This window comes from Lineus longissimus, chromosome 8 (genome assembly GCF_910592395.1).
Source record: "Lineus longissimus chromosome 8, tnLinLong1.2, whole genome shotgun sequence".
Classification (NCBI taxonomy): domain Eukaryota; kingdom Metazoa; phylum Nemertea; class Pilidiophora; order Heteronemertea; family Lineidae; genus Lineus; species Lineus longissimus.
This window is the reverse complement of record NC_088315.1, coordinates 19,328,990-19,354,025: the sequence shown is the minus strand read 5'-3', so window position 1 is coordinate 19,354,025 and position 25,036 is coordinate 19,328,990. Positions and strand designations below refer to the sequence as shown.

The following is a 25,036-nucleotide window of genomic DNA, read 5'->3' as shown; positions in this document are numbered from 1 at the left end:
ATTAGATAATGCCAATGGTTTGAATCATATTCAATGATTTAATCATAAAATGATGAAGTTCCAATCCAATAATTATTCATGGATGATATCCATTTAGTTCGTTTGAACCAAGTCGGTAAAGAAAAGTAAACAAAATCGCATTTAAAGAAAGCCTTATTTTGAAATCTCTGCCTCGAGCTAATAATCAAAAATTCATGCAGAAAATAAACAAAGTTTCTCGAGCCATGGGAGAAAAGATCATCACAGGTATCAATCGGTTTCGCAGCGAATATTTCTGAATTCAATAATTCATGAAAATGTGACGTGATGATGGTTTGCGGGGTAACCTTGGGGGAACCTTTTAAAGTATTTGTCGAAAGATAAAAAGGTGTCTTTGTGTATGTGTGATAATTCTGGAATGAAACCAACTTTCATGATTTGTTTTGTTGTTGCGGTATGTTAAGATACTTTTTGTTATGTTGATGTATTGTGTTATTCAATTTTCCTGTGCCACCATTAAATACAATAAACACGCGCGACGTATCCCTTTAAATGTCATCAATACCCATTGCATCACCTGAAACAATTGAACGATTTGGCTATAATCAACTTAAATTAATCGACTCAATTAACAATTCCAATGAATTCATCGACTCCGAAAAGTTGCAGGGAATTTTGTTAAAAAAATCAAATATGTATTTAACAGATATAATCATTGTACTGTCATTACCATTACACAGTCATTACCATTACACAGTCATTACCATTACACAGTCATTACCATTACACAGTCATTACCATTACACAGTCATTACCATTACACATTCGTTACCATTACACAGTCATTACCATTACACATTCGTTACCAATACACATTCGTTACCATTACACATTCATTACCATTACACATTCATTACCATTACACATTCATTACAATTACACAGTCATTACCATTACACAGTCATTACCATTACATAGTCATAACAATTACACAGTCATTACCATTACACAGTCATTACCATTACACAGTCATTACTCAAAAAAAAGATTTTGAATTTTGTTCCCCTTTTTAACAATAGGTTTTAACTTTAATTTCTCTTTGAACAATGAATTTTTCTGATGGTTTTTTCTTGTAAATTAAAGGGGACTTTGTACGACCAGTGCTTTGACCTACTTTCTACTTTTCTCTCGGGCGGTGAAAATCCTGTTTATAACTCCGGCGCAGATCAATTATCCTGATTCAGCCTGATGAACATGTTAACAACAGGGCCCACAATAAGCTTCCATTCAAAAATTTGCGTAAGACTAAGGACACTTGTTTTGGGGCCAAATTGTTTGACCTCATTCATTTTGACCTCTCTAATCAGGACACCTCCCTATTAAGGACAGCATTTGTCAGTCCTTGATAGAGAAGATTTACTGTTATTCTGTTTTATGGTGTGTTTGTAATTCATTCCAAAGAGTCGCATATCAAAAGATGCGAAGACAAATTAACTTAAAAATAAAGGAATTGTCTGATCAAAAATATTTATCACTAAACTGAAAAATGAATTAAAAAACTTGAAATTAATCAAATGCCAGAATGTTTGTTCAATCGATGACACTGCAGTTTTCTTTCAAATTCTAAATTACAACACCCTGGGTTACACTCCAGTGTTTTTGCACTATTTGCCTCAAATCCCGACAGGCAATTTTCGCCAATGATCCTACCATCATTATTGTACCCCTATCCCATATCTCACTTAACTATGGGTGTTTTTCATGAAAATCCCAGCTGTTTTTGTTCCCTTCTGGCTAATCTCGAGAATCGTTACCCCCAAGAATGTAAACTACCAACCTATTATCCTTCTTAGTCCCTTTCTGCCACAATCCACCGTCGAATAAAAAAGAAAACTTATCGTCAACAGAAGTGTAATAATTCTGAGATGTGTCGACATCTTCGTAACGATTTTAAAATCCTCACTTTTATACATTCCTCAATTTTTCGGGCCTCATCTTTTAGAAAGCATTCTTACTTCATGCCGATCAACCGTCGTTGTGCATACTTTCCATCCTGGAAAGAGGGAGACTTAAGGATGGATGTTCACTACTGGTAAATCACCTCGTCTACTTAACTGCCACAGAGTTTTTCTGGTAATTCCGTATTTAAAAAATCAAGAAGTTAACTTGCTGTCGGAGAAATTCTTGCCTTCTAAATCAACAAATACAACTTTTTCTCCCAACCTAATCCATCAGAAAAGAAATATTTAACCCATCGAGCATACATTGAGTTTTATGAGCCAATTAACTTGCACTTTTGATCTTAATAGGATGAGTTTTCCAAGAAAACCCAATTCACATAATTTATGAGCCAAATGATAAGTATTCAATGAAACTAATAGTCTGTCACGAGAAAATCAATCATTTTGATATTTTATGCAAATAGCTTTCAGCCAAGAGGGTTTAAGATACAGTGGAACCTCCCTTAGCAGACGCCTCTCTATTAAGGACAACCCCTCCACTAAAGATGAATTGGTTGTTTCTATTCTATTTGACCTCTCCAATCAGGACCCCTCTCTATCAAGGACAACACTTGTCAGTCCCGAGGGTGTCCTTAATAGAGAGGTTCTACTGAAAATTAACTGAAGCAGGGTCTAAAATAAAACTTTTAAAATGTAAGATCCAGGATGCAGATGGAGGGCTGCTTCACATTTAAAGTTCTTGTCTATTTCATTTCTCTTTGGCATGGATGGCTCATCAGGCCAGAGCTTATTCTAGATTACGTAGAATTAAGCACCTAGGAGAACTACTCCCTGTGGGTAGGATGTTGGTCAATCGCAAGCCTTGTACTAATTTATGCGCCAGAGACAGGTAAATAATGTAGGGATAAGTGTCTTGCTCATGGACGCTTTGATAACTTTGACCCGAATACCTAATGGGGTTGAGTAGGTCAACTGTGACTACATGAACATAATTCCTCAACAGTGTGGATGGTATTGGCATGATTCATCATCCCTCCAGGGCAGAGACATGTATTCATCCACGACCGGAAGTGTGGCACAGTCACATAGAGCTTATCAAAATGTCAAGTTGTGGTAAATACATGGCTGGGATGGACCAAAGTGGAATTAATTCTCAATCTGTGGTTGATTCTTAATCTACAGAGTCAGGCCATCACAGAAATATGCTTTTTGATAATATATTTAAGAAAATGTGGTCTCACTGGTCAGTTTAGAACTTGTACTTTGACAGGGCCATATCAATGCGCCAGTGACGTTTTGATGGATATGGTGTACAGAAATCTTTTTTTCTCAGGCAATCGGTATTGGAATTTTTTAAAACTTTATCATGCTATTGGCAAAGGGTTCTTCTTGACACATATAAAATTTTGTGCAGATTGATTGGTCCAATGAGTACTTTTTTTACCAAAACCTATGCACAACAATGTACACGTAATGTACACGTTTTAATAGAGGACTCTGGCCTCCATTCGGACAGAGTCGCCTGGTCCGCCAAATACTCAACGGATCGTAAAATGGGAAGTTTGCCAGATGCTTCTCGATCGCCCTTTCACCGAATAAGCGATTAAACCACTGTCAGCGTTGCTTACTTTTCAGATTTGACCCCACTTGTGGCGAGACTGGCAGTCAACCAACAACCTCACAAGAGACCCCACACATCGACTGAACAATAAAACAAAGCAATTCTACAAAACATTTTATTTACAATTTTTAGAAACATTTACACCATTTGTAGAAATATACAAAGTCTCATGCTTCTCCCCCTTCATTCCCCAACCAATACTGTAAGGTGCGTACCCCGTCGTAGCGCAGCGTCTCTCAAAATGTCGACTGCAAAATGTTTCCACTTTCAATACTCTCAATCACGACGTTAGATGCCGCGCATGAATTCCAAAATGCATTTCTGGCACGGTCAAGATGCACCTGCTGTGTTGGATTTGACAAAACGGAGCCATGGCCGAACAGATTTTTTCTGTTTTGAGCGAACTGGTTAAATTTCAGGTTTGATAGAATTGAAATTTACACAGCACTGCTGGGTGTCGGAGTAGTACTGAAATTGAACACGTCAGGTGGAGCTCAAATTCTGCTGCAAACATTTGGCCAATGTGCCTGATATTTCAGACCCACATTGTAGGTCCACCCTCCCGATGTTGAATTAATTCAGGCCCGCCATTGCAGAGTAAATTCCTTAAATGAACACATCCGGTAAAAAAGAATCTAGCTGAATTCATCTATCATCCTCCTCAATGTCACTGAGTCTGTTCAAATCATATTTCCTGGCAAGATCACGTGTGATTTTGATAAAGTCAGTTTCCTGCCCTTTTTCAGCCTCTTCCAATGTTCTGAGCATTGTGTGTATTCGCCCCCGAGGACAGTCATCGTCTAGGTAGTGCAGTATGGCTGGGGCAGTCGTCTCGTCAGAATTCTGGAACGAATATAAAAAAGACATCGTTAACACGGCCAGACCAACGTCCTCAACGCCCACCATGGTTATGTTGGTTCAGACTCCCTGAATACAATCCCCCACGCAATACAGAGAAAACTCTCATTTATGCATTAAGAACTAAAGTAGATTTCACTTCAGTGTGACTTTTATAAGACAGCATTTCAAGTAGAACACAGGAACAACGCCTGCTACCGAGCTGTCCTGCAGAAACACACAAATCTCACAAAATATGGCAGCACTCACCTGCTCTTGCGAACAAAGGCACATCGACTGCAACATTTTGACGATATCCACCAAGAAGCCCTGAATAATACTATAAAGAAAATCAGAGGTCACATGGTCAAAGGTCAGCTCCTGCAACGGGTCTGAATTTGAATTGCCCTGGGAACTGGAAGGAACCGACTCAGTTGTTTTATCCACGGACTTTGACACATTGTTTACATTATATTCCATTTGATTTGTTTCCGCACTTTTTGAATCATGACCATTTTCTATATGGCCGTCCCCACAATTTGACGACGTGTCTCTATTTCGCTGCGTGGCGCTACTTTGGTCTTTCAACTTCCGCTTTGCTTCGATACGAGGGTATAGGGCCTCGAGGATTTTCAGTAAACATCTCATGAAATGGTGATCTGGAAGATAACGGGAACCAAGACAAATGTTAATATTCGAATCTCTGTGGCCTTGTCTAAATACACACTGAATATAAATTTCAACAATGTATTGTGTAGACATATATACAAGTACTATGAATACCAAGTTTCAGCAAATTTGTATGCATAATAACTAATAGCACTACGGCGTTGAGAATAGCTGCATTTCTATTTTCCTGGACCACCAGTAATCATAAATGGCATATCCCTTTGTTGCTAACTAGAGTTCTAACAAATGTCTTACCTTCGCTAACGAGTGAAAACTTATCACAATCTACCATGCCGAGGACGTTGAGGACAGAAATAGCCGATGCGAGGCTTCCTTCTCTGCCCTCTAAACCAAGGATCTCGTCTTCACAGATATTCACCAGGAAACGCATCAGTGATGCAAACACGTCATCGCAGTTGGCAACTGATCGGATAAAAACAAATAAATATATCAATACTATATAACATGATTAACTAATATAGCGCTTTTCCAGGTTCTACCCGCCGACAAGAGATCACTGGTAGCTGCGATTTATATTGCTTGTTTGCGCTTTGAATATGGATGTGAATCCTGACAGCATTAGTCCATCTCTGCATCTCAAAAAATACCATTCCAAAACCCAGCCGTGTTTACGGTAAACAAATATTTTTTGCGTGCCTTTAATTTTTGTGTTGTTTGTTTGGCATTTACAGATGATTGCAAAAATTAGATCTCGATGATGACGATAACGATGATACTTACTGAGTGCGGCGACGCCCTCTTGTGTCGTCGACAGAAGTTGATAGATGTGGAGATACGTGTCGAGCGCGTCACACACACGGTACCTGAAGCAAAAGACAGGAAACGAAAATGAGACAATTCGTGAGCCCATGTTAGTTGTCCCAATACGGTAGACCATCAAATGTTTGTCATGCGAGTGGTATGTCGCCTGGAACTTGATCTAGCTACAGGGAATAAGAATGTAACACGTGGTACATTGGAACCCCTTAGTGGACACCTCTCTATTGAGGAAACCCTCACTATTGGGGACACCCTCCCTGATAAGGACACCAGTTTTGGACCCAAACAGTTTTGTGCCATTCAATCTGACCTCTCTAATCAGGACACCTCACTATGAAGAACAGCACTTGTCAGGCGCATAGGTACCCTTACAGAGAGGTTCTGCTGTTAAATCAAAGGTCAAATGGCACTTCGAGAAGCATGCTTTATAATTTAAGTTTTAAACATTGCCACGTACCCAATTTGTTTCATAGCCTCCTGAATTGCAAAGACGAGGTCCTCCTTGCCCCACAGGCTGCAGAATGTCTCATCCACATCGAGCAGTTTGTCAAGTAGCTCCCCCGTGTTCTTCAACAAATCAGCTGAAATCGAAAAGGATATCGGGTGACTACAGTAGACAGATTTCACAAGCTTCTTCATGAAAAGAAACGTTCCATAATCCATGACAAAACTTACTGTTGGTTGAGCTTGATAAGATAAACTTTATATTTGTGAAGGTTTTCTCATCGGCTTTGATGGCCGCCGTCCAAACTGCACGCGACTCGCTTGAGGACACACATGTGAACAGCAACCTGGAAAAAGAGATCAACAAAGAATTTGAGATGTCTCATTGGAAGACAGGCTTCTGAAGACATAGTCACAACCAACAAATGCTTGTAAGCCAATTCTGTAACATCCTAAACCTCGGGCACTAACAATCGAGCTGATGTAACATGTGCAAGGGGACGAGGATACGACAGCCTGGTATCGAGGATGTTTTGGAAAGTGGTCCTTTCGCACAGACTTCCAATCTCTCCGAAAGAAAGTATATAATGACATCATTTACTTTCTTTCTGATATTGTTCATCCTGATCAACACAGCAACTTCCTTTTCTCAATATTTCGGAAAGGAAATGTAACTCACCTCGTTGTTTCCAGCAGTGTCTCTGTGTCCGGATTCTCAAGGAGAAAAAGTGCAACATCTCTGAAAATACAAGTTGCATATGAAGTCAGTGTGGCTGAAACGATTTCATTTTCATCTCTGCAACTGTTTTCAAACAATATCTGCCTGTCTCAAAGGCCAATCCGTCTGTACTATTCTCTCGTGTAGCCTGTTGCCTTTGCTCCAGATCAGACACCAGAGCTGCCCACACTTGTTCACCGACAGACTGGCCACTGAGCTGAACGTTGCAGCAATGGAGACAAAGCTCTAGGGAGAGAGGGAGGAACATGAGACGACAGCCAGGTTTAGTAGAGACATAAGCCCGGTTCTGTCGTATAGCTAAAAGAAAATCAATAAGAAAAACTCTTAGAAGAAGAAGACTCGTGTGACCATTGGCCTTTGCAATTAGTAGTTCAAAAACCAGGTCTTGACTTACATGAACTTTTGATTCCTGGTCATGTCTTTACAAATCTCTTCATTGCAGGCCATGTTGCCAAGGATACCGATAACAATTTCCTAAAACCATGAAAGAAGTCATCAAATAACTAGAAAACAAATTCATGAGTTAAAAGTAAGCGAAAGACTAAGATCAACTTTAGTACTGGGGAGCAATTTCAAGACTTGTCCACTTTCAAAACGTTCCAATGCTAGAATCAATGCGCGCCTTGCACCCCCCCTTTTCAAGCCAAGGACACAAAGACGCTGTAAATGTGTCAGTTTAGGCATGTAAGGGTTAATTTTTCAGCCAATTGGTGAAATCTTGTTGCATTGTTACCATATGGTTGAGACAAAAAGTCGATGTCTTTGGAGTCGCATATTGTGTACTATGTCAGTGTCACTATCCGAAAGAACACTTGCTAAGGTCGTATGCATTTACAAGTCCTTGGCAAGGGGAGACAACATGGAGGAGGGTGAAGACACGTATTGATAGTTGCATAATAATGCATTGAATGAGAAGAAAAGCAATCAAGAATTCAGTTTTGAAACTCACCGTTACTCTTGGTGCACGAGACTTCACTATCAGACTTGTCAGAATATCAACGGCCTTGAATTCCTGCAAGAACTTGCTGACATCGCTGTTCATCGACATATCCCATAATTTACAAAGCTCATTTTGCAAATCTTCATCAACATCGAAACCAAACTCAGATTGCTCTTCATCAGTTTTTTCTTCGTGTTTGTCAACCTCCTCGATCAGTTTCATCAGAGTTGTAAACAGCCAGTGTTTGCTGAAGACTGTGTCACCAATATTGTCAGCATGGATCAGGTCCGCATTGGTCATAAGTTCCTTGGGTGGGGAAGGGTTACGGTCACATGATTCTGAAAGTCGAGAAAAACAAATCATTTCAAAGATTCATACTGAAAACGGACCGACTGTCTAGCGTGCACCCAACAAAATTCCAAATGGAGAAGAAGAGGAAGCAAAGATAGAAACACCAGCACTTGTAAAGAGAGTCACATGAAACAGAACCCATTCTTTCAAAGCTGAGGGTAGGGGAATAGTGACATCATGACATGGAATGGTACTGGTCACTACTCGTTGATGTCCACGACCCCAAATTCTCAACAATGGCCTGCATACAAATTACAATGTCTCACTCTCAACCTAAAGTCTGCCTGCATGCATTGTATAACTTGGCAGATGAAGATGCTTTCACTTGCTATTTGTCGTCAATGTAGTCTAGTTCTATAATACTTGCAATTGTCTTCAAACACATACATGCAGGGTAGCCGAACAACCACCTCAGAAGATGCCCTGGATCACACTTGCAGTGGTAGGGCAGAGCTGGAGTTCGGACACCTCATGCACTGAAACCTTTGTTTTTGGTCAAAATAAGGCAAATTAAATCTTACCATCACTGTCAGCCATTCTGCAAGTTTGCCAGACGGTACGAGATACAGAAGTTACAAGTGTACCGACACGTATTTTGATAAAAACATTGAAAACTTCAGGAAAACATGAAAAATGTTTCCTCACATGGGCGCTGACATCTTAGTTTATGGTCTCTCACGCTGGTGACATTATTAGATAATTGTGAACTAATATGATGAAAAACATAACTTATATGAAATAAAACTAATGCAGTACTGTGCATTGATATAATGTTTCATTTTGGGTAATTTAATCATGTATCACCATGAGAATAAATAAAAAAAACTGTTTCACTTGTCAAACTGTAGTAAACAAATAAGACTAACTCAAGGAATACACAGACATCGTGATTGGCCAATTCAAGAGGTTTGGCTTGGCATAAATTAAATCTAGTTTTTCACTGTTTTCTCTATTTTGAATTTATTCAGCTTTTGATATTTTAGTAGCAACCAGACTAGTTGTAAAAATCAATCCAACATCTGTTGAAATGCAGCGCTCAGCTACAATTTGTCGAATTGCGAAATTATATTGATGAATCAATTGACACTGCAATTACGTCTAAACCAATCAGAGTGTCCGATTCTAATGACGTAAAGAAGGTTGGGTCACGCGATACCAAAACAAACCCCCATTACACAACAACGTGTTCAGTCAGGCCACGTTAGCCCCTTTCTAATTACTGTTTTCTCTTCAAGTGAGTGGTCAGATGTCAAGCTCCGTTATGTAATTTCGTTCATCAGTGTTTGGGGCATCACTTGGGACATGAATTTATCGTTTGCGGGGTGCGGATTTCTGGGGATTTACCACGTTGGGGTGGCAAGTTGTATCAGGGAATATGCTCCCCACTTGTCGAAAGGGAAGATTTCTGGTGCCAGTGCTGGTGCACTTGCTGCGGCTTGTCTCCTGACAGATGTCTGTTTGGGTAAGTTAATCGTGTCAGTTTCTCAAATTATACATTCTTCTTTAATTTTGTCATGATTGTCTATTTTTACTAATTAAATGTACTCTGATGATGATGTATTTCTGCCCGTTTGATTCTGTACAAATGGGGTTTGGCATGTTGCCATGAAATAAGTCAGTAAGTAGGTCACTGGGTAACTGGGTAATAATAAGTGCATGAGTACCTTCTATTTCCTTGACCAGTGACTAGGGCCTAATCCCTTTTCCTAATTTTAAGTTGTACTTACTGTACTCACTGTTATAACAGGCTGACCGTAGAGAGCTCATTAACATTTTTATATGAGAGACCTTGAGGGCGGGGGGGGGGGGGGGGGGGGCAGCACATCTGCTATTAAGTCATTCAGGAATAGAATATATGGAACGACTTTAGAATTCCCGATCGGAAGTATAGGTCTAAGGGGCGAATGAATACCGAATAATGAACAAGTAGCCTAACCCTAACCCTAACCCTTTAAACCGATTCACAACTTATATAGTGCGGAGGAACATCCGATCGGTAATTCTAAAGTTTAGCCGAATATATATATACGTATGACTATCAGGTTCAGCCAACAGCAGTACTATAAACAGGTGGGCAAAATATCGCAGTCCTTGGGCTTTGGACCAACCAACGTCGTCCGCTGTTGAAGTGTTTTGTTAGACAGTATGAATTAAAAGCCTAAAGATATTCCACCATTTTTTTCTCAGTTTGGAACTTGATTCTTATTAGTAGCCTTGAAGAGTTCCTTCTCATTGATAACGACAGTTAAATCTGTTGTAAAATCCAAATTTTTCTCAGTCTTGGACTTAAATTCCAGTCCAAAAGTCAAGTTTCGGCACTGTTAAGAGTTACGCAGTCCTATATCATGTTATCTAAACATGCATAAGAATTTTCAACTTCCGTCATCTGACTGATCTATTCTTTTTTTAATATTCTCCCTTCGATTTATAGTTCGATGGCCTTCCATAAGGTTGGGAGTATCTCGTAATATAAGGTTGTGTCACGCTTTTAGAACATGCTGGAATTAAGTGTCACGACACAGTTATACCTATTGTTTCATGACATTTTAGGGCCATTAATCAGGCCACCTAAATTCTTAATCAGGTATTTGATATCGGTTTTGTCAAAAAAACCAGATGCACTTTTAAGTCGTCATTCTTGATATGCAATCAGTATTTTAAGTTGAAACACACATCAATACAGAAGCCGCAAATGAATGAGGTTAAGGTTTTTTTATGTGCAGTATGTTAGTTATTTCTTTTGGTTGGATCAATAATATTAAAATGTTGCCCTGTAAGAAAATCGATCCATGATGGCAAATCTGTTAAAAAATTTCTTAATCCTGCCAGTTGGCAGTCTTTCAATTCACCTGTTACAAATAAAATCTCAAATAAACCTCTGTTGTCAACCAAAGCAAAGATTTCATTTAAGATTTCATTATTCAACTTGATTACATAATGTATTGCATAAGTAGCATGTATGGATTAAATGTCTACTTGACAATACATGTGGGACAGGAAATGACAATGCAGATCTATTGGTGTTTGGTTCCTTGGGGTTAGAAATCGGGGACAGACCTACAAAAATAAATTATTTCATTTGGAGTTCTGGGGTGGTCCCAGTTGCTCAATAGGTGTTAGTAGTATCACTGATAGAAAAAAAATGATTTTTTTGTGAAATGTAGTATCCTGCTTATTCAAAAAGGAGTTACCATTTGACCTTTGACCTTTTGTTACAGGTGAGTGTACGACCTTCGTCCTCCACATAGCGACCAAGGCCCGCTCCCGAGCTCTCGGCCCATTCCATCCGAGCTTCAACATCGCCCAGATACTCCAAGATGGTATTGAGAGTATCTTGCCGCCCGACGCCCACAAGATGTGCAGCGGTCGTCTCCATATATCGCTCACACGTGTTAGCGACCGGAAGAATCTGGTTGTATCTGAATACGAGTCAAGACAAGACCTTATTCAGGTGAGCAAGCTGATTTTATAGGGGGATTACAGGCATGAGCTGCTGGGTAAAACTGGTGGTCTTCATGTGGCAAATAGGCAAAGTTGAGGGACGGGGTCATGAGACAGAAAATTATACCCTGTGCAAGTTTGAGCAATTTTGATATATTGTGAGAGACCCTTATTGGTGATTTCGTGTGTGAGAGGGTTAGCTTTTAAAGTTATACTATGATGTGATTTACAACTTTGCGGAAAATACGTCCGTTTTTAATTGTTGATCACAAATGTAAAGCTCAAATTTTCCATTTTTGATTAGATTTATTATAAAATCGCTGAATGTAAACCACCGCGACCGCGAAAATGTTCATGTTGTGACATCATCAACGAAAACGGCATCGAAGCGAGCCGTCCGGGCGGGATTAAACCATCAATTTCTAGAAAATGTGCATTTCGATTCGAAAACCTTACAGATTTATGAGAAAGTGACGTAGTCATTTGTCAAAAACAGCTAAAACATTATATGGTGAAATTTGACACGAGTTACCCTTTAAGGAGGTGACAGTCATCGGTCATCACTACAACAGAAGAACAAAGTTCAGTTTGACATTGATAAAATGCATTCACAGATCCAGTAGGAGAAAGTCGCTGAGTGATGTCTCGTGTTTTACAAAATCGAGGTCAAGAGGCCTATACATAATTATCTCGCTATCAAAAATAAATACAAATTCTTTGCTTAGCCCGATTGATGCGATTTATTGTTTGTGTGCACTTTGAACAGTCCTTACAGCATTTTGAATCATATTTTTCACATGTCAGACAACGTGAATCAGTTGGTCCTCATTCTTCTGACATGCGTATTGGACCAGCTGAACCTCACCGACCATCTCAAATTCTGACGTCCCACACTTTTCCTAACCCTCCTTCATACGTTTGGAAGGGGGAGGGACTGAATTTATATGATTAATTTTAAGAGAGCTGTAGACAATTTTTGATATGTTATGGTTGGGAACGTCTAGGGACCCTTAAGAAAGCTGTTCGATAGAGCTCCCCTATTTGCCAGTTAGAAGGTGGTCACATCAAATACTTTACAATCTTGGTTGTGGCATGATACATAATGAAACTACCGGTAGGCCATTCTGACCAAATTAAATTTATCTTCAAGCATGCACCTGGACTTTAGATGAGAAGTCTGGTAAACATGTCTGATAAACACCATCCTGGATGCTATTTTAAGTAACATCTAAGGTCAGTTTTAATACTGCAGTTGACCTCAGGTCAAAAGTGTCCTTTCCGCTTCAAAATAAGATTAGACTTATGACTAAGATAATGACTAGACTGATAACCGTCTGCCCGGTGGTTTCTGAAATTATCAACTGCGCATTAATGCCGGCTGTGTCTGCTTCCTCATATCATCAAGAAAGAGGAAAATTTCCCTAGGCCCTTCCCACCCCCCCCCCCCCCCCCACAATAACAAGTTTGACAAAAAGTTTTTTAAATAAGTACATGGCATTTGCAATGCCTTGAGGGGGGTCGATATGTATGCATATGATAGACTCCACGTTCCCATTCCAGGCGTTGATGTGCAGTGCTTTCATCCCCTTCTACAGCGGCCTGATTCCACCCACGTACAGAGGAGCAGTAAGTACCGACAAAACTTGCCTTATGGCCGGTGGCTCCATCTGGTGCATAGGTCGTCAACTCCAACTCACACAAGACGATCGAGGAGTAGCATATTTCAGAGACAATGTCACAATCAGTCGTAACATCTTAGTTGTATCTGTGACATCTGCCATATATTCTCCAATTCCACCTATCTCATCCTTGCACAGCGAGATAAAGAGTCTGTGTTCTCTGCGGAGTCGAATCCTGGGCCAATATTGTGTTTTAGCAAAAATGTATAAGGCGAGGTAATTACATGTACATGCCAACTGGTGCTGGACTCTGGTGGAATTTTGCAGAACTGAGGCCAATGGGCTATACCCATGAGACACACAGATTGAGAAAAGCTTTAAATGTTGGTTGAGATGTTTATTTTCGGCTCGCTTGTATATTTTTGGTGTTACCCAACAGTGTAAACCATTGGCTATGAGATTTTTTTGTTTGCGATGTTAGGATCTTATTTTCTTCCATTCTGTTCCAGCGGTATGTCGATGGTGGCCTCAGCGACAACATACCGATCCTCAATGACAACACCATCACCGTCTCACCCTGGGCGGGAGAAAGCGACATCTGTCCACGCGATATGTCAGCGAGCTTCCTCTATTTCAATCTTGCCAATACCAGCATCCAGTGCTCGACACGGAATCTGTATCGGATGACGCGGATCTTGTTCCCACCGCATCCGGAAATCCTGAGCCAGATGTGTCGGCAGGGTTTCGATGACGCGCTCAACTTCTTGCAAAGAAACAGTATGTATTCATTATCTAGCATAGAGCTTACATCGATCTGTGGCAAAGCCAGTTTTGGAGGGAATGATTTCGGCAATTTTTGTCGAAATCGTAACTTTGGGCTCATGTCTTTACAAGTTCTTTGCAGGTTGAGTTACTTTCCAGCAAAATGAAGTTACTTTTGCCTGAGTTTGAATCCGTGGGTTGCAGCGATGATAGAAAGACTGATAGAAAAGACTAAGTCTCCCTCTATGTATCAACTGCAGACTCCAACGGAGCTTGTTTTCCACGACAGTCATTTGGGCAACAGCAGATACCTTTGGCCTGGGCCTGGGTCACAGTGGCCAAGCCACCTCTAGCTTGGTTCAAACCTGGAGGATATGACAAGATCACAATGATCTGAAGGCAGAAGAATCAACTTGTCAGGTCAAAATGAAACTATCATGAATCTAAACTTTGTTCTAAGTGAGTAACTGTTGCATTGTACGAGCGATTTTAAAGGGTTCATCGACTTCTTCTCTTCAGATCTCATCTCTTGTGTCAATCACCTGAGTATCACATCCAGCATCCATCAGGAGGGACGGCTTGTCTCCGAGTGTGAGAGTGAAACAGATCAAGTCGACTCGTCACTAGAATTAGACGGGGCTTGTGCAATGGAATCAGATGATGCGCACGAGGTCGAGGAAATGGTGGATGGGACGATTGAAAGAGACGTCTGCTATGCCGATGATGATTGTCATGAATGTCGGCGACGTCAGCAAGTCGCGTTGCTAGATAGTCCGCCTGATATTGTCATGAACAGTGAGTGTTCAATTTTTAACTAAATTGTTGTTGAGGAATGCAAGTGATGGGGGTTGCGCCATTCAAATAGACAAACTCTCTCGTAACATTGAGCCACAGACCTTCTTGCCCTAGTTAAGACCTCATTGATAGCTCCTGGTTCTTTTAGGCTAATGCATCTGGAAGGCAGGCCCATTGACCAGGGTGTCCTCAATAGAGGGGTTCTACTGTATTTTAAACCCAAAACTCTTTTGTTTTTCAGAGCTGCACGATGCATGTGTTAGGAACAGTCTCATGGCCAACGTTTACAATCACCGTGTGTACAGAATCCTGGCCCTGATGATGTCACCATCCGTGCTACCTTTCGATATATTAGTCAACGTCACAAAAAGGTAAGAATCTTTCGGTGGTCATCCGTACGCATCCTAGGGTCTGTGAGTCCTCCAAATCAAGTGTGGTTCTATGTGTCCCCAGGCCTTGGATGCATAGAACCCGGGACACATAGAACGTGAGGCACATAGAGCTCCCCCTGTCTTTCTCCTGGTGATGCCATCCTCAGTTTGACTTACTTGAGTCAGAGAAGTTGAGTAGTCCGGTAGTAGCTGATACCAGGCACTGACACTACTTCTCTTGTGACCTTGAGCAAGTCGTTTACCATTACTTTGACTGATAATGAGACGTATACCAGCAATTTCTTGTACCTCGTCCCTAACCGAAGGCTAGAAGACAAAAACTATCAAGTGCAATTAATTCCTTCGTGCTCTCCAATGATGATTAACATTCGACCGTAGTGACATTCAAAATACACTAGTATCTCAAGAGTGGTACATATACAAAGAAGAGGAATTGGCATCATTGGCCAAAATTTCTCAGTCTTTTCCGATGTCAAACTATCGGAAGTTGTATGGATATCATCATCTGTTGTATTCTTCATGTTTTCCTTGATTCATTTTCAGGTTCTATTCCTATCTACCTCACATGACGACTGATGCTAAATGGGTCATCGGCGAGCTGCCACACGCTGTCCGCGTATTGCTCAAATACCTGACCAGCAAGCGCAAAAGTTATAGTGCCAGGTCAGTAAGGATTCAAGTGTCCGATTGAAGGGCTATTCTTGAGGTTTACTGAAAGGTTTCAAGATAGACCAAAGAATGAAGTTGGCTCTGCCACTGTTGATATCAGACTAAGGAATCGAGGTCAAGATTCTTGAATCTAAAACATACCATCTGCTTCTTTTCCAGATTCACTTGCGAGTTAAACATCACCGAGATGGAATTCAATCAAGAACTTGAGCGTGACAAGGCTGCTGGAGTACTAGTCAACAGGTCAAAGGTCAGGAATGTCAACCTGGGATTTGCCATGGACTTGAAAACGGAGGCGAAATCGCCGCTGGAATGTTTACATCAGTTGGAGCAGCAGGTAATGGAGGAACATCGGGCGGGACATGACGTCAATATCACTGCGACAGTCGAGGACGTCGATTCTTCGCCGAGTGTGGATTCGCAAGGTCACGCGACCAGGAGCAAAAGAGCAACGCACTGTGCACAAGGTTATGACGCGTTTGAAACTTATTTAGAGCGCGTCGAGGAGATGGACACGGTTATGTCGTTTTATTACCTCGACGAGAATAATACCATGAAAATGACGGAAATATGTGCTGTTAAACCGTCTTTGTCTTCGTGTTCAAGTCGCGCCGCGTCTCTGACTAGTCTAAACCAGTTACCAAAACCGGTTAATGTTGTTAGTCCATTGGTTGATAGGCCAAATATCGATGCGGACATGGACGATGTCAATCGATTGAAAAATGGCCGAGACAATTTCGATGGTCACTCATATGAGCGAGATCAGTTGGAAGCGAACTCATTCTGCCGCGTTGATAACTTTGAAGTGGATGATGACCGAGCGTCTGCTTTGACGTCGTCTCTTGATCTTCAGTGGGACGATGAGAAGGAGATAGACGACAATCATTTTGGTGAGGACTTTATGGATTTCGATTATGAGGAGTTGACGCAGACACCGGCCAGTGAGTCTTTGTTTGGAGTTCCTGGATGTTAAGGTCTCTCGAGTTAAGGTCTCTTGAAATTGTGTCTCTTGACTCTGTCAGGTGCTGAACTTTTATCGCAGGAGTAAAATGTCTTTCATATCCTTCTGATCGAAAGTACTTGTTGATTTCAGGAATGCGATCAGATCACATTTACCAAAAGATAGTGGTGTTTCACAACACTAGATTATCCTCGGGTGGGCCTAACCATTGCTCTTTCACGGTGTCAACTATGACATTGGTCAACTATCACATTGACCAACTATGACATTGGTCAACTATGACATTGGTCAACTATGACATTGTCAACTATGACATTGTCAACTATGACATTGGTCAACTATGACACCGGCTGCCCAGGGCTGTGTAACATTACTATTTGTGATCACACTATTACAGTTTAGTGACAAGAGGTCAGCCAAGTACCGTTGGCCAGATATGCAGTCTTATGAGGAAAGGGCCCACTGATCAGAAAGGATGTGTTTATCAAAACTTCAAGCTTAAAAGGAAACCGGTTTATAGTAGATTTAGACTACTGTAAACGCAAATAATATACGCGTGCCTTTTAGTTTTATATTGCGTTTGTAGATAATCGCAAAAATATACGACTGCGAAAAAGAAAATCTAATTGAAATATTGTCGCGTTGTTGTGAAAACGCCGATTTATATGTATGTGAAAGATGCAATTTCACAAAATCAAAGTTAAATGGCCGCGAATATTTTTGGGTTTACAGTAATTTGATTGATTTCACTGGATTAGAGGTGGGTTGTGTTAGTTTTCCTCAACAGGGGTTCATGGTCAGTAACTATGGATTTATCGACATCCACGTATTTAGCAATATCCACGTATTCATCAATATCCACGTATTCATCAATACCCATGTATTCATCAATATCCACGTATCAATATCTACATCATATATTGTAGTGTGTTTCCATATTACTGTTCCCAGTTACAAGATCTTTGGCCAGATCTATCTGACAAAGGCTATTAGAGTGTTAAAGGCCTCCTTCTTTCAAAAAATTGAAAATTAGGTTGAATTTGAAAATTTCCAATTGTGTGTATAGCGAAGTCATGGTACCGTAATTTTACAATTGTTCAAATGAGTTCCTATTTCACCTCAAATTACTCCCAACTCTGCTTCATGGAATTGGCTCCCGATCAAAAGTTACTTGACTGATCTGCAATGTCCTGGTCTCCGAGAAAGATTCTTCACTCAGTGATACTGCATTAGTGCATTTAGTCTGAGGTTGGTGGAAATAATTTTGTCCTTTTTTGGTACCACCCTGTATAATGGTCACGTTGGCCCAAAGGTGAGCCCCATTCCTTTTGTTGCAATTTTATTTTGTTAAAGAACTCAGGAAAAACTTAGTGATATTTAAAAATGTAAATAATGTAAATAGAATGATTCACAAATGGGTTAGGTTTGTTTTTTTTACATGAATTCTAAACAAGGAAAGATTCAGAGATTATCTTTTATTTTTGTCGAGGTCGACATTCTCCAGTATAAATTGTGCTACAGTTGTAAATAGTGTTATAATTATTTATTTGCGATCAAAAATCCTTTGATTTAGCATGGTGTTGGATTTCACAGGGTTTGCAAGTGACAATCATTGATAAGAGCTAACAGTTCTTAAAAATAAATTCATTTGTTGCAATGTATCATTGTTTTAATGTAAAGTGCATTAGGCCTCTTTTTGGACTCCGTGGTTTTGGTGACTCCAGTATAACCTGATAACCACTTGGGTTGGTATAAAATGATAATCTACATTAGAATTGGAATTGCTGTTGAAAGCGAACGACACCCCATTTCAATGTAGTTTTAGTTTTGAAATTCATCACCTTTTATGTGTTTTTGTAAATAACCACTCTATAAACCACTCTTCGACTAGAATTGAATGACTGTTCACGCAATAAACCACTCTTCAACTTGTAGATTTTAACCTCGATGTCTATCTTATGTGCTGTGTAAATAGTAAATACAATGTATATGCCTTGTGTTCTTCAGTTCTTTTAATATATTCCCTAGTAAGGGAAAGGGGTACAATTATAGCTATGGTACAAAGTATAGCCCCTACAATCAGGGTCTCAGCCAAAGTTGTTTTACATGACGATATCCTCAAAGAAGTTGAGGTTCAAACTTATCCCTCAGAAATCGGCTTTCAAGGAACTGAAATCCCTGGCTCTTCACATCTTATGAATGACGTGAAATTCGGGTTCCTTGTTGCTGGTGTTTATGCTGGGGAAAGCTGAAGACAAGAGTGCTTGCGAGCGGCACAATGCTCGATCTCCAAGTCATACGAGTAGCATGCGCTGGACTCCTTACTGTCCTATGAATGAGACTTTAACTGATGTTCCTTGTGTCTAGGACAGTTGGGGACATCGAGCTCCAGGACGGTTGAGGACAATCAAGGGCACTGAGCTCCAGGACGGGTGAGGTCAACAGAAGGCATCGAACTCTAGGAAAGTTGAAGACAACCCAGGACATCAATGTCCAGGATGATCGCGGACAACTGAGCTCCAGGACAGTCAGACAACAGAGGGTATTGAGCTCCATATGGTCGAGGACAACAGAAGGCATTGAGCTCTAGGAAAGTTGAAGACAACCCTGGACATCAATGTCCAAGATGATCGCGGACAATCAAGGACACCGAGCTCCAGGACAGTCAGACAACCGAGGGCATTGATCTCCATATGGTTGAGGACAATGGAAGGCATCGAGCTCCATATGGTCGAGGACAACAGAGGGCATGGTGCTCCAGGACAGCTGAGAGTATTGAGTGCCAGAACGGTCGAGGTCAAGACAACAGAGGGACCTGACCTCCAGGACAGTTGAGGACAACCAAGGGCACTTTTAAGTATGTTGTCAACAGACACAACTGCATTAAACATTTGTAAGAAAATCACACGTTCCCAGATTGATATATATTACCTTTATTCTGTTTAAATTAGAAGGAATGAGCTGCAATAAAGGAGAAATGTCCTTAAGTCAAAGCACAGTTGGCAGTCAGTTTTCGTTTAGATGGCGCAACATAATATATATCCATCCGAAAGTATAAGACAGTTTGTAAAAGAGTATACATGCATCTAAAGACCGCCCTTTATACAGAAACACGGTAATCAACATAATTGAAAGCCCAGCGCCATATCAAGACATCACGTTTTCAACTATTTTAAAAGCTGATAAAGAGAGTTCTGTCATTTATTCACATTTTCTGATATAGATCACCCCAGAGAATCAAAATCCTAAATTCCGAGCAGCTCGTGTCCCGAGTTCTGATTCGCTATACTGTAGCAACCTACATTATAGTTGTGGTGTATGGCGCCGCCTATACATATATGGTGTAACTACATACACGTCACGAACTGGTCGGTGGAGCATCTTGATAATAAAGTTGTTGGTACGAATTCTATGCTATTCCACTATTTATTTCTCTGCTTCAAACCCTTACCAACAGACTAATATGCTACAATAGTAGTCTAGGTTCTTGCTGAATAGAAGGCATTTTATTTGAGCTTTTCAAGCAGCCACTGAAACGAAAGCCAATTTTCCGAGAAAATCTTTTTTGTGATTTTGGTGGATTATGAAACTTCTTTCACTTTTTCCAAGCAAAAAAAATGTTTTTTGCAAATGTCAGTTATTCACAAAAACATGCGAAAATAAAATCCCTGCGAAAATTTTTTCAGCTTACAGTAGTGACTTTGTCACAAGTTGTAACCGGAAAGCATTACATGTTTACTGTTTGACCATTCATACTAAACACGTTCTTTTATGAAAACTCAAATTTGAAGAAACTAAAAATTAATCTGTTGGTCCTATTTCTGTCGCTTGTAAATCTTATCAGCAAACGCTGTAAACATTTCCTTTGGCAGATTGAGGCTAAATTTTTCTATCGAGTCCATTAATTCTTTGTAACTTGATTCTTCATATGCATGATAAGCCTCCTCAACCTTTAATTCCTTGAAAATTTCCTTCACTTTTTTCACCTTTGCTGGATCGTGCTGGGCATAGTTTTCCTGAAAATTGAGAAGACGACCGATTTAAGTTCATCTTAAGGGGGCTATAGGCAAGAGTGGGGGGTTAAATTGGTAGTTTCTTGGCGACTAGTTTCAAGAATAAGTAAAGAACGTGATAAATTCTTGCTGGTGTGGACCGTGAGGGACCTGGGTTGAATCCAAGGCAGTGAGAATTCAACATGAATAGTTTCGTCGCACTGTGAGATATAAGGGACCCCTATTGGCGACTATGTGTAACTCAATGTAATGTAATGTAAAATTTATATAGAGCGCCTTACCACCGTGAAAAAACGTGTTCAAGGCGCTACTCCTCAAAAAGCTCCACGGAATAGCCATGCCTTCAGCTGACGCTTGAAGGAGAAAATATTGGTACTTTGGATTGATTTGATTTCAGGGGGGAGCTGGTTCCATAGGAAGGGGGCACATGCAGAAAAGGCTCTGTCGCCATACGAGGTCCTGGTGCGTTTTGCTAGCAACCTGACACTAGATGAGGACCTCGTATGACGAACAGTTTCTGCGAGAGGTAGATGAAGATAACCAGGGGCCAGTCCGTGGAGCACCTTGAAACAGTGAAGTAGCACCTTGAACTGAACCCGTGCCTCAATCGGAAGCCAGTGCAGTTCTTTTAGCACGGGTGTGATATGCTCACGCTTCCGTTTTCTACTGACCAGCTTCGCAGCTCGATTCTGTAACAGTTGGAGAGGAACAAGGGATTTTTTAGGCAATCCGTATAGTAGCCCATTATTGTAATCAAGTTTTGACGTGACAAGGGCATGAACAAGCCTCTCAGTACAAGGCTGATTAATGTGACCTACCTGACAAAATGAAAACAAACTTACCTCTAATATTTTCTTCTGTTGCGGACTAGCTTGCTCCAATGCCTTGTTGATCAACCAGCCACATTTGTTGTCTTCGATATCGGTACCGATCTTGCCGGTTACGGCTGGATCGCCATAGCAGTCGAGATAATCATCCTGCAAAAATTGCATAATTATATCAGACATCGAATGCTCAGCTTGCAAGTTGAAAATGGTGTTAAACCAATTGATAGAGCAAACTGGGAGTTCATTGATGAAACCAGAAATGATATGCACAGATGTTTGCAAGCCAATATTTTGCATTGACGCAGCTTAATCTGGGGGAACTCGTTAATCTAACTGCGGTGGACATGTCTCCATATGTCTTGGACAAAGCAGGGTGCAGCAAAGATTGCCAGAAGTAGCAACAACATGCAGAACAGTGGCCCTGCCCGACTGGTTACTACCTGGAAATTTAGGGAGGATACATTTTTTACATGTTTTTAACCCGAGCACGTCCAGTACTCTGATTAAGGAAAGCGGTCTATTGGATTGAGAAAATTTGGTCGAATTCTTCCAAAATGTCAACAGACATGACCATTCATTTGAAAGGTCTTGATTTGCACTTTCTGATGGTGTACCATTGTTGTCATTCTAAATTTTGGTGTAAATTTTTTTTTGGAAATTTCACAAATGGTCACTCCCAAAGACGTACCTGGACTTGAAAGAAGTGACCCATCTGAAGGAGAATGGACTTGGCATTGGTATGGGACTCGGCGTCATTTACTCCAGCCTGGAAAATAAAATAGCAAAATCAGCTTGTATCACATGAAGGAATGGCAACGAAGAGAGATACTGTATTAGAAATAGAGGTTACTCATGCACTACAGTGGTACCTCTGTTAGCTGACACCTCTCTACCAAGGACACACTCTCAACTAGCAGGACTATAGGCAGGAGCAGAGGGGCTAATTTGGCCATCTTCAGGTGACTAATATACAGAGTAAGGGCACTGGGTCATGTCAGATTCAGCACTAAATATAATCCTCGTACAAGTGTGAATCATTTCGACTTACTGTGAGATGCGAGAGACCCGTTTGCAACTTTGTGTAACTTTATCTTGCCTGCCTAGCCGCTGCCTATATTGTCCCTTTAAGCTTTAAATAAGGGGCCTCTTGCCCAAGGTACCTACCATGTACATGGCCAACGCGACAGGGAGATAGAACGAATAGAACGCCGTCTTCCACTTGACAATGGCGCTGTAGCGTTCCATGGAGAATTTTGAGAAGTCGACGGATGCCGACGGGGCGGTGGTGAGATCTAGAGACTGCCCGATCACAGTCTGAGTTGTCGTCTGTAACAAAGGATGGAAAAGGTTTTAAGGGATACGGAATCAGATTTAACTACACGTTGATCCTTTTATTGGGAAAATTAGTCTATGGCACTGGGCATACATATATGCCAAGTCAATCCCTCAACCCCCCTTCACTGACCCACTTACCTCATGAAAGAGATCCATGATATCAACATAATATGACTGATCACGGAAGTATTTTTTCAATAATGCATAGATAGTACATTCGAGATAAAAACTGTCATTTATGGCGATAGTCCCAACATCGTCCCGCTTATACCAACATGGCCGCCCTCGCCTCGTCACCGATTGGTCCATGATATCGTCGGCAACAAGAAAATACGCCTGGAGTAATTCGACACACCATCCTAGCACCCGGGCTCGTAGTAAGTCCTTGTTTGTCTGCTGGTCGCCGTTGACGAGAAACTTATATGACGTCACAACCGAGACGCCTCGGTTCTTTTTCCCATGAGGCACGTTGTATTCTAAAACCTGGAAAGTAAACATACTCCGTGCAGTAATGGTAGTGTGATGAGGCGGACGTCTGTGTGGAGAATGTAGAGTAAAGCAAAACGAGTGATCTAAATTGCTGTGATTTAAATTGCACGCGACAATAAACGCTTATGCAGTGGTCATCCCAGGTAACAGCGACCTACTTTTATATCCAAATCGTAAAGAGTAAAACAAACTTCTGTAAGCAGACAGCAGAAGTGTGTACAATACTCCCTTCTTCCTAACAACGAGGGGATTGTACCCCCCTCTCCCCCCACTAGCAAAACCCTGCTCTAGGCCCAGCATAAGAAATGCATCTGAACACCTAGCTGACCATGACTTACTTCTCTGAACCTGATCATAGCATCACCAATCTCTGCATCCTTGGCACCTTTCGTGATCAAATCGTCAACAATGGTTTGAAAGACCACATCAAACTCCTCAAGTTCAGAGTTTTTCGACTTTTTTGGTGGTGGGCTTGAAGTTGACATACTGGCTGGCTGGAATAAAACAGTTTCAAATTTAGAAAGGTCCATTAATTCTAAAACTGCTAAATCAAAATATATATCCTATTAGGTTATGGCAGCAATGGAAAGTCGAGTGTCATCGGGTGGGATCTCCACAAACTGTTACTTATTACAAAGAATCAGAATAAGCGGGTGCAAGGCAGGAGGCCCAAGGAGGGACCTGAGAGATGGAGCTCTGGGGGGGGGGGGGGGGGGGGGGGGTTGACTTAGGTTGTGACAATAGCACAAGTCAAAGAATCTAATCCAGGGGCAAAGCTGCAGGTCTTCTATACACCATGGGCGGAGAGGTCCATGGGCTAGAGTTTGGGGGGAGCAATGCAATAAATACCTGTGGTTGGACTTGAAGATGACCCGGAAGTGGAATGCAGCAAAAAGAGTGATGGGTGACCGAGTAGTTTCTCCAGGAAATGCTTGTCTTTACTGATTTCCCTTGACTCAAACCAACCCAGGATTGTCCAGCATGGACATGGAGTGCTTTCAATCGTCTGCTCAGGAAGAACAGGTCCTGATTGGCTGTCAAACTCGAATGACTGATTACTGAACGTAAGATTAGATCACGTTTGTGAACATTGAACCACTCAGCACAGTCCCGACAGTGGCCTTGACCCCAGCGACCTGATCCTTTGAAAGCCAAATTTGCCAAATGTTTACATAGGATTCTCATGTATTTTTGGCGTATGACCGCATTGTCATGGTCAAATGCCATACATTTCTGATGCAGTATGCCACGAGGAAGTAGTTGATGTACTTTATGAGGGAAGATTTGTTTTATATTTCACACAATTTCATGAATTTGTATGGATCATTTCAACTTTTTCTTCCAAATAATTTCGTTGTTACGGTCAAGTTTTGATTATTTCCACTCAAACCGCGAGTCGCACAAGGACGCAG

At 41.0% G+C, this 25,036-nt stretch overlaps 3 protein-coding genes across 3 annotated transcripts; 1 reads left to right on the top strand and 2 right to left on the bottom strand.

Annotated features, from left to right (window-relative positions):
• Positions 1 to 3,678: 3,678 nt before the first annotated feature.
• On the bottom strand, positions 3,679 to 8,973 carry LOC135492426 (protein saal1-like). The gene is made up of 10 exons (XM_064778911.1): positions 8,843 to 8,973; positions 7,980 to 8,308; positions 7,425 to 7,504; positions 6,971 to 7,030; positions 6,523 to 6,638; positions 6,305 to 6,428; positions 5,809 to 5,891; positions 5,323 to 5,490; positions 4,669 to 5,057; positions 3,679 to 4,404 (listed from the first exon to the last, which is right to left on the bottom strand). Exons 1-10 carry the CDS (start codon positions 8,856 to 8,858, stop codon positions 4,207 to 4,209), a joined length of 1,563 nt encoding a protein of 520 aa, XP_064634981.1. The 5' UTR covers positions 8,859 to 8,973; the 3' UTR covers positions 3,679 to 4,206.
• Positions 8,974 to 9,493: 520 nt separating this feature from the next.
• On the top strand, positions 9,494 to 18,957 carry LOC135492452 (patatin-like phospholipase domain-containing protein 2). The gene is made up of 8 exons (XM_064778951.1): positions 9,494 to 9,783; positions 11,540 to 11,772; positions 13,323 to 13,388; positions 13,891 to 14,158; positions 14,663 to 14,938; positions 15,180 to 15,309; positions 15,874 to 15,993; positions 16,159 to 18,957. The coding sequence occupies exons 1-8, from the start codon at positions 9,624 to 9,626 to the stop codon at positions 16,970 to 16,972; spliced, it is 2,067 nt and encodes a 688-aa protein (XP_064635021.1). The 5' UTR covers positions 9,494 to 9,623; the 3' UTR covers positions 16,973 to 18,957.
• A 912-nt stretch (positions 18,958 to 19,869) lies between these two features.
• LOC135492734 (farnesyl pyrophosphate synthase-like) lies at positions 19,870 to 24,986 on the bottom strand. Its single transcript, XM_064779341.1, has 7 exons — positions 24,474 to 24,986; positions 23,963 to 24,118; positions 23,274 to 23,618; positions 22,965 to 23,126; positions 22,489 to 22,566; positions 21,816 to 21,950; positions 19,870 to 20,976 (listed from the first exon to the last, which is right to left on the bottom strand). Exons 1-7 carry the CDS (start codon positions 24,849 to 24,851, stop codon positions 20,776 to 20,778), a joined length of 1,455 nt encoding a protein of 484 aa, XP_064635411.1. The 5' UTR covers positions 24,852 to 24,986; the 3' UTR covers positions 19,870 to 20,775.
• Between the last annotated feature and the right edge of the window lie 50 nt (positions 24,987 to 25,036).

Excerpts from the sequence above, each read along its gene's own strand:
- LOC135492426 (XM_064778911.1), bottom strand. Across the intron at positions 7,505-7,979 it reads CTCGTGCACCAAGAGTAACG|GAAATTGTTATCGGTATCCT; the intron begins GTGAGTTTCAAA and ends TCATGGTTTTAG. Across the intron at positions 5,491-5,808 it reads AGAGGGCGTCGCCGCACTCA|TTGCCAACTGCGATGACGTG; the intron begins GTAAGTATCATC and ends TTATCCGATCAG.
- LOC135492452 (XM_064778951.1), top strand. The coding sequence starts at position 9,624 with ATGAATTTATCGTTTGCGGGGTGCGGATTTCTGGGGATTTACCACGTT. Across the intron at positions 13,389-13,890 it reads CACCCACGTACAGAGGAGCA|CGGTATGTCGATGGTGGCCT; the intron begins GTAAGTACCGAC and ends ATTCTGTTCCAG. Across the intron at positions 14,939-15,179 it reads GCCTGATATTGTCATGAACA|AGCTGCACGATGCATGTGTT; the intron begins GTGAGTGTTCAA and ends TTTGTTTTTCAG.
- LOC135492734 (XM_064779341.1), bottom strand. The coding sequence starts at position 24,851 with ATGGCATTTGACCATGACAATGCGGTCATACGCCAAAAATACATGAGA. Across the intron at positions 23,127-23,273 it reads TCATGGATCTCTTTCATGAG|ACGACAACTCAGACTGTGAT; the intron begins GTAAGTGGGTCA and ends CCTTTGTTACAG. Across the intron at positions 22,567-22,964 it reads TCGCGTTGGCCATGTACATG|GCTGGAGTAAATGACGCCGA; the intron begins GTAGGTACCTTG and ends TTTATTTTCCAG.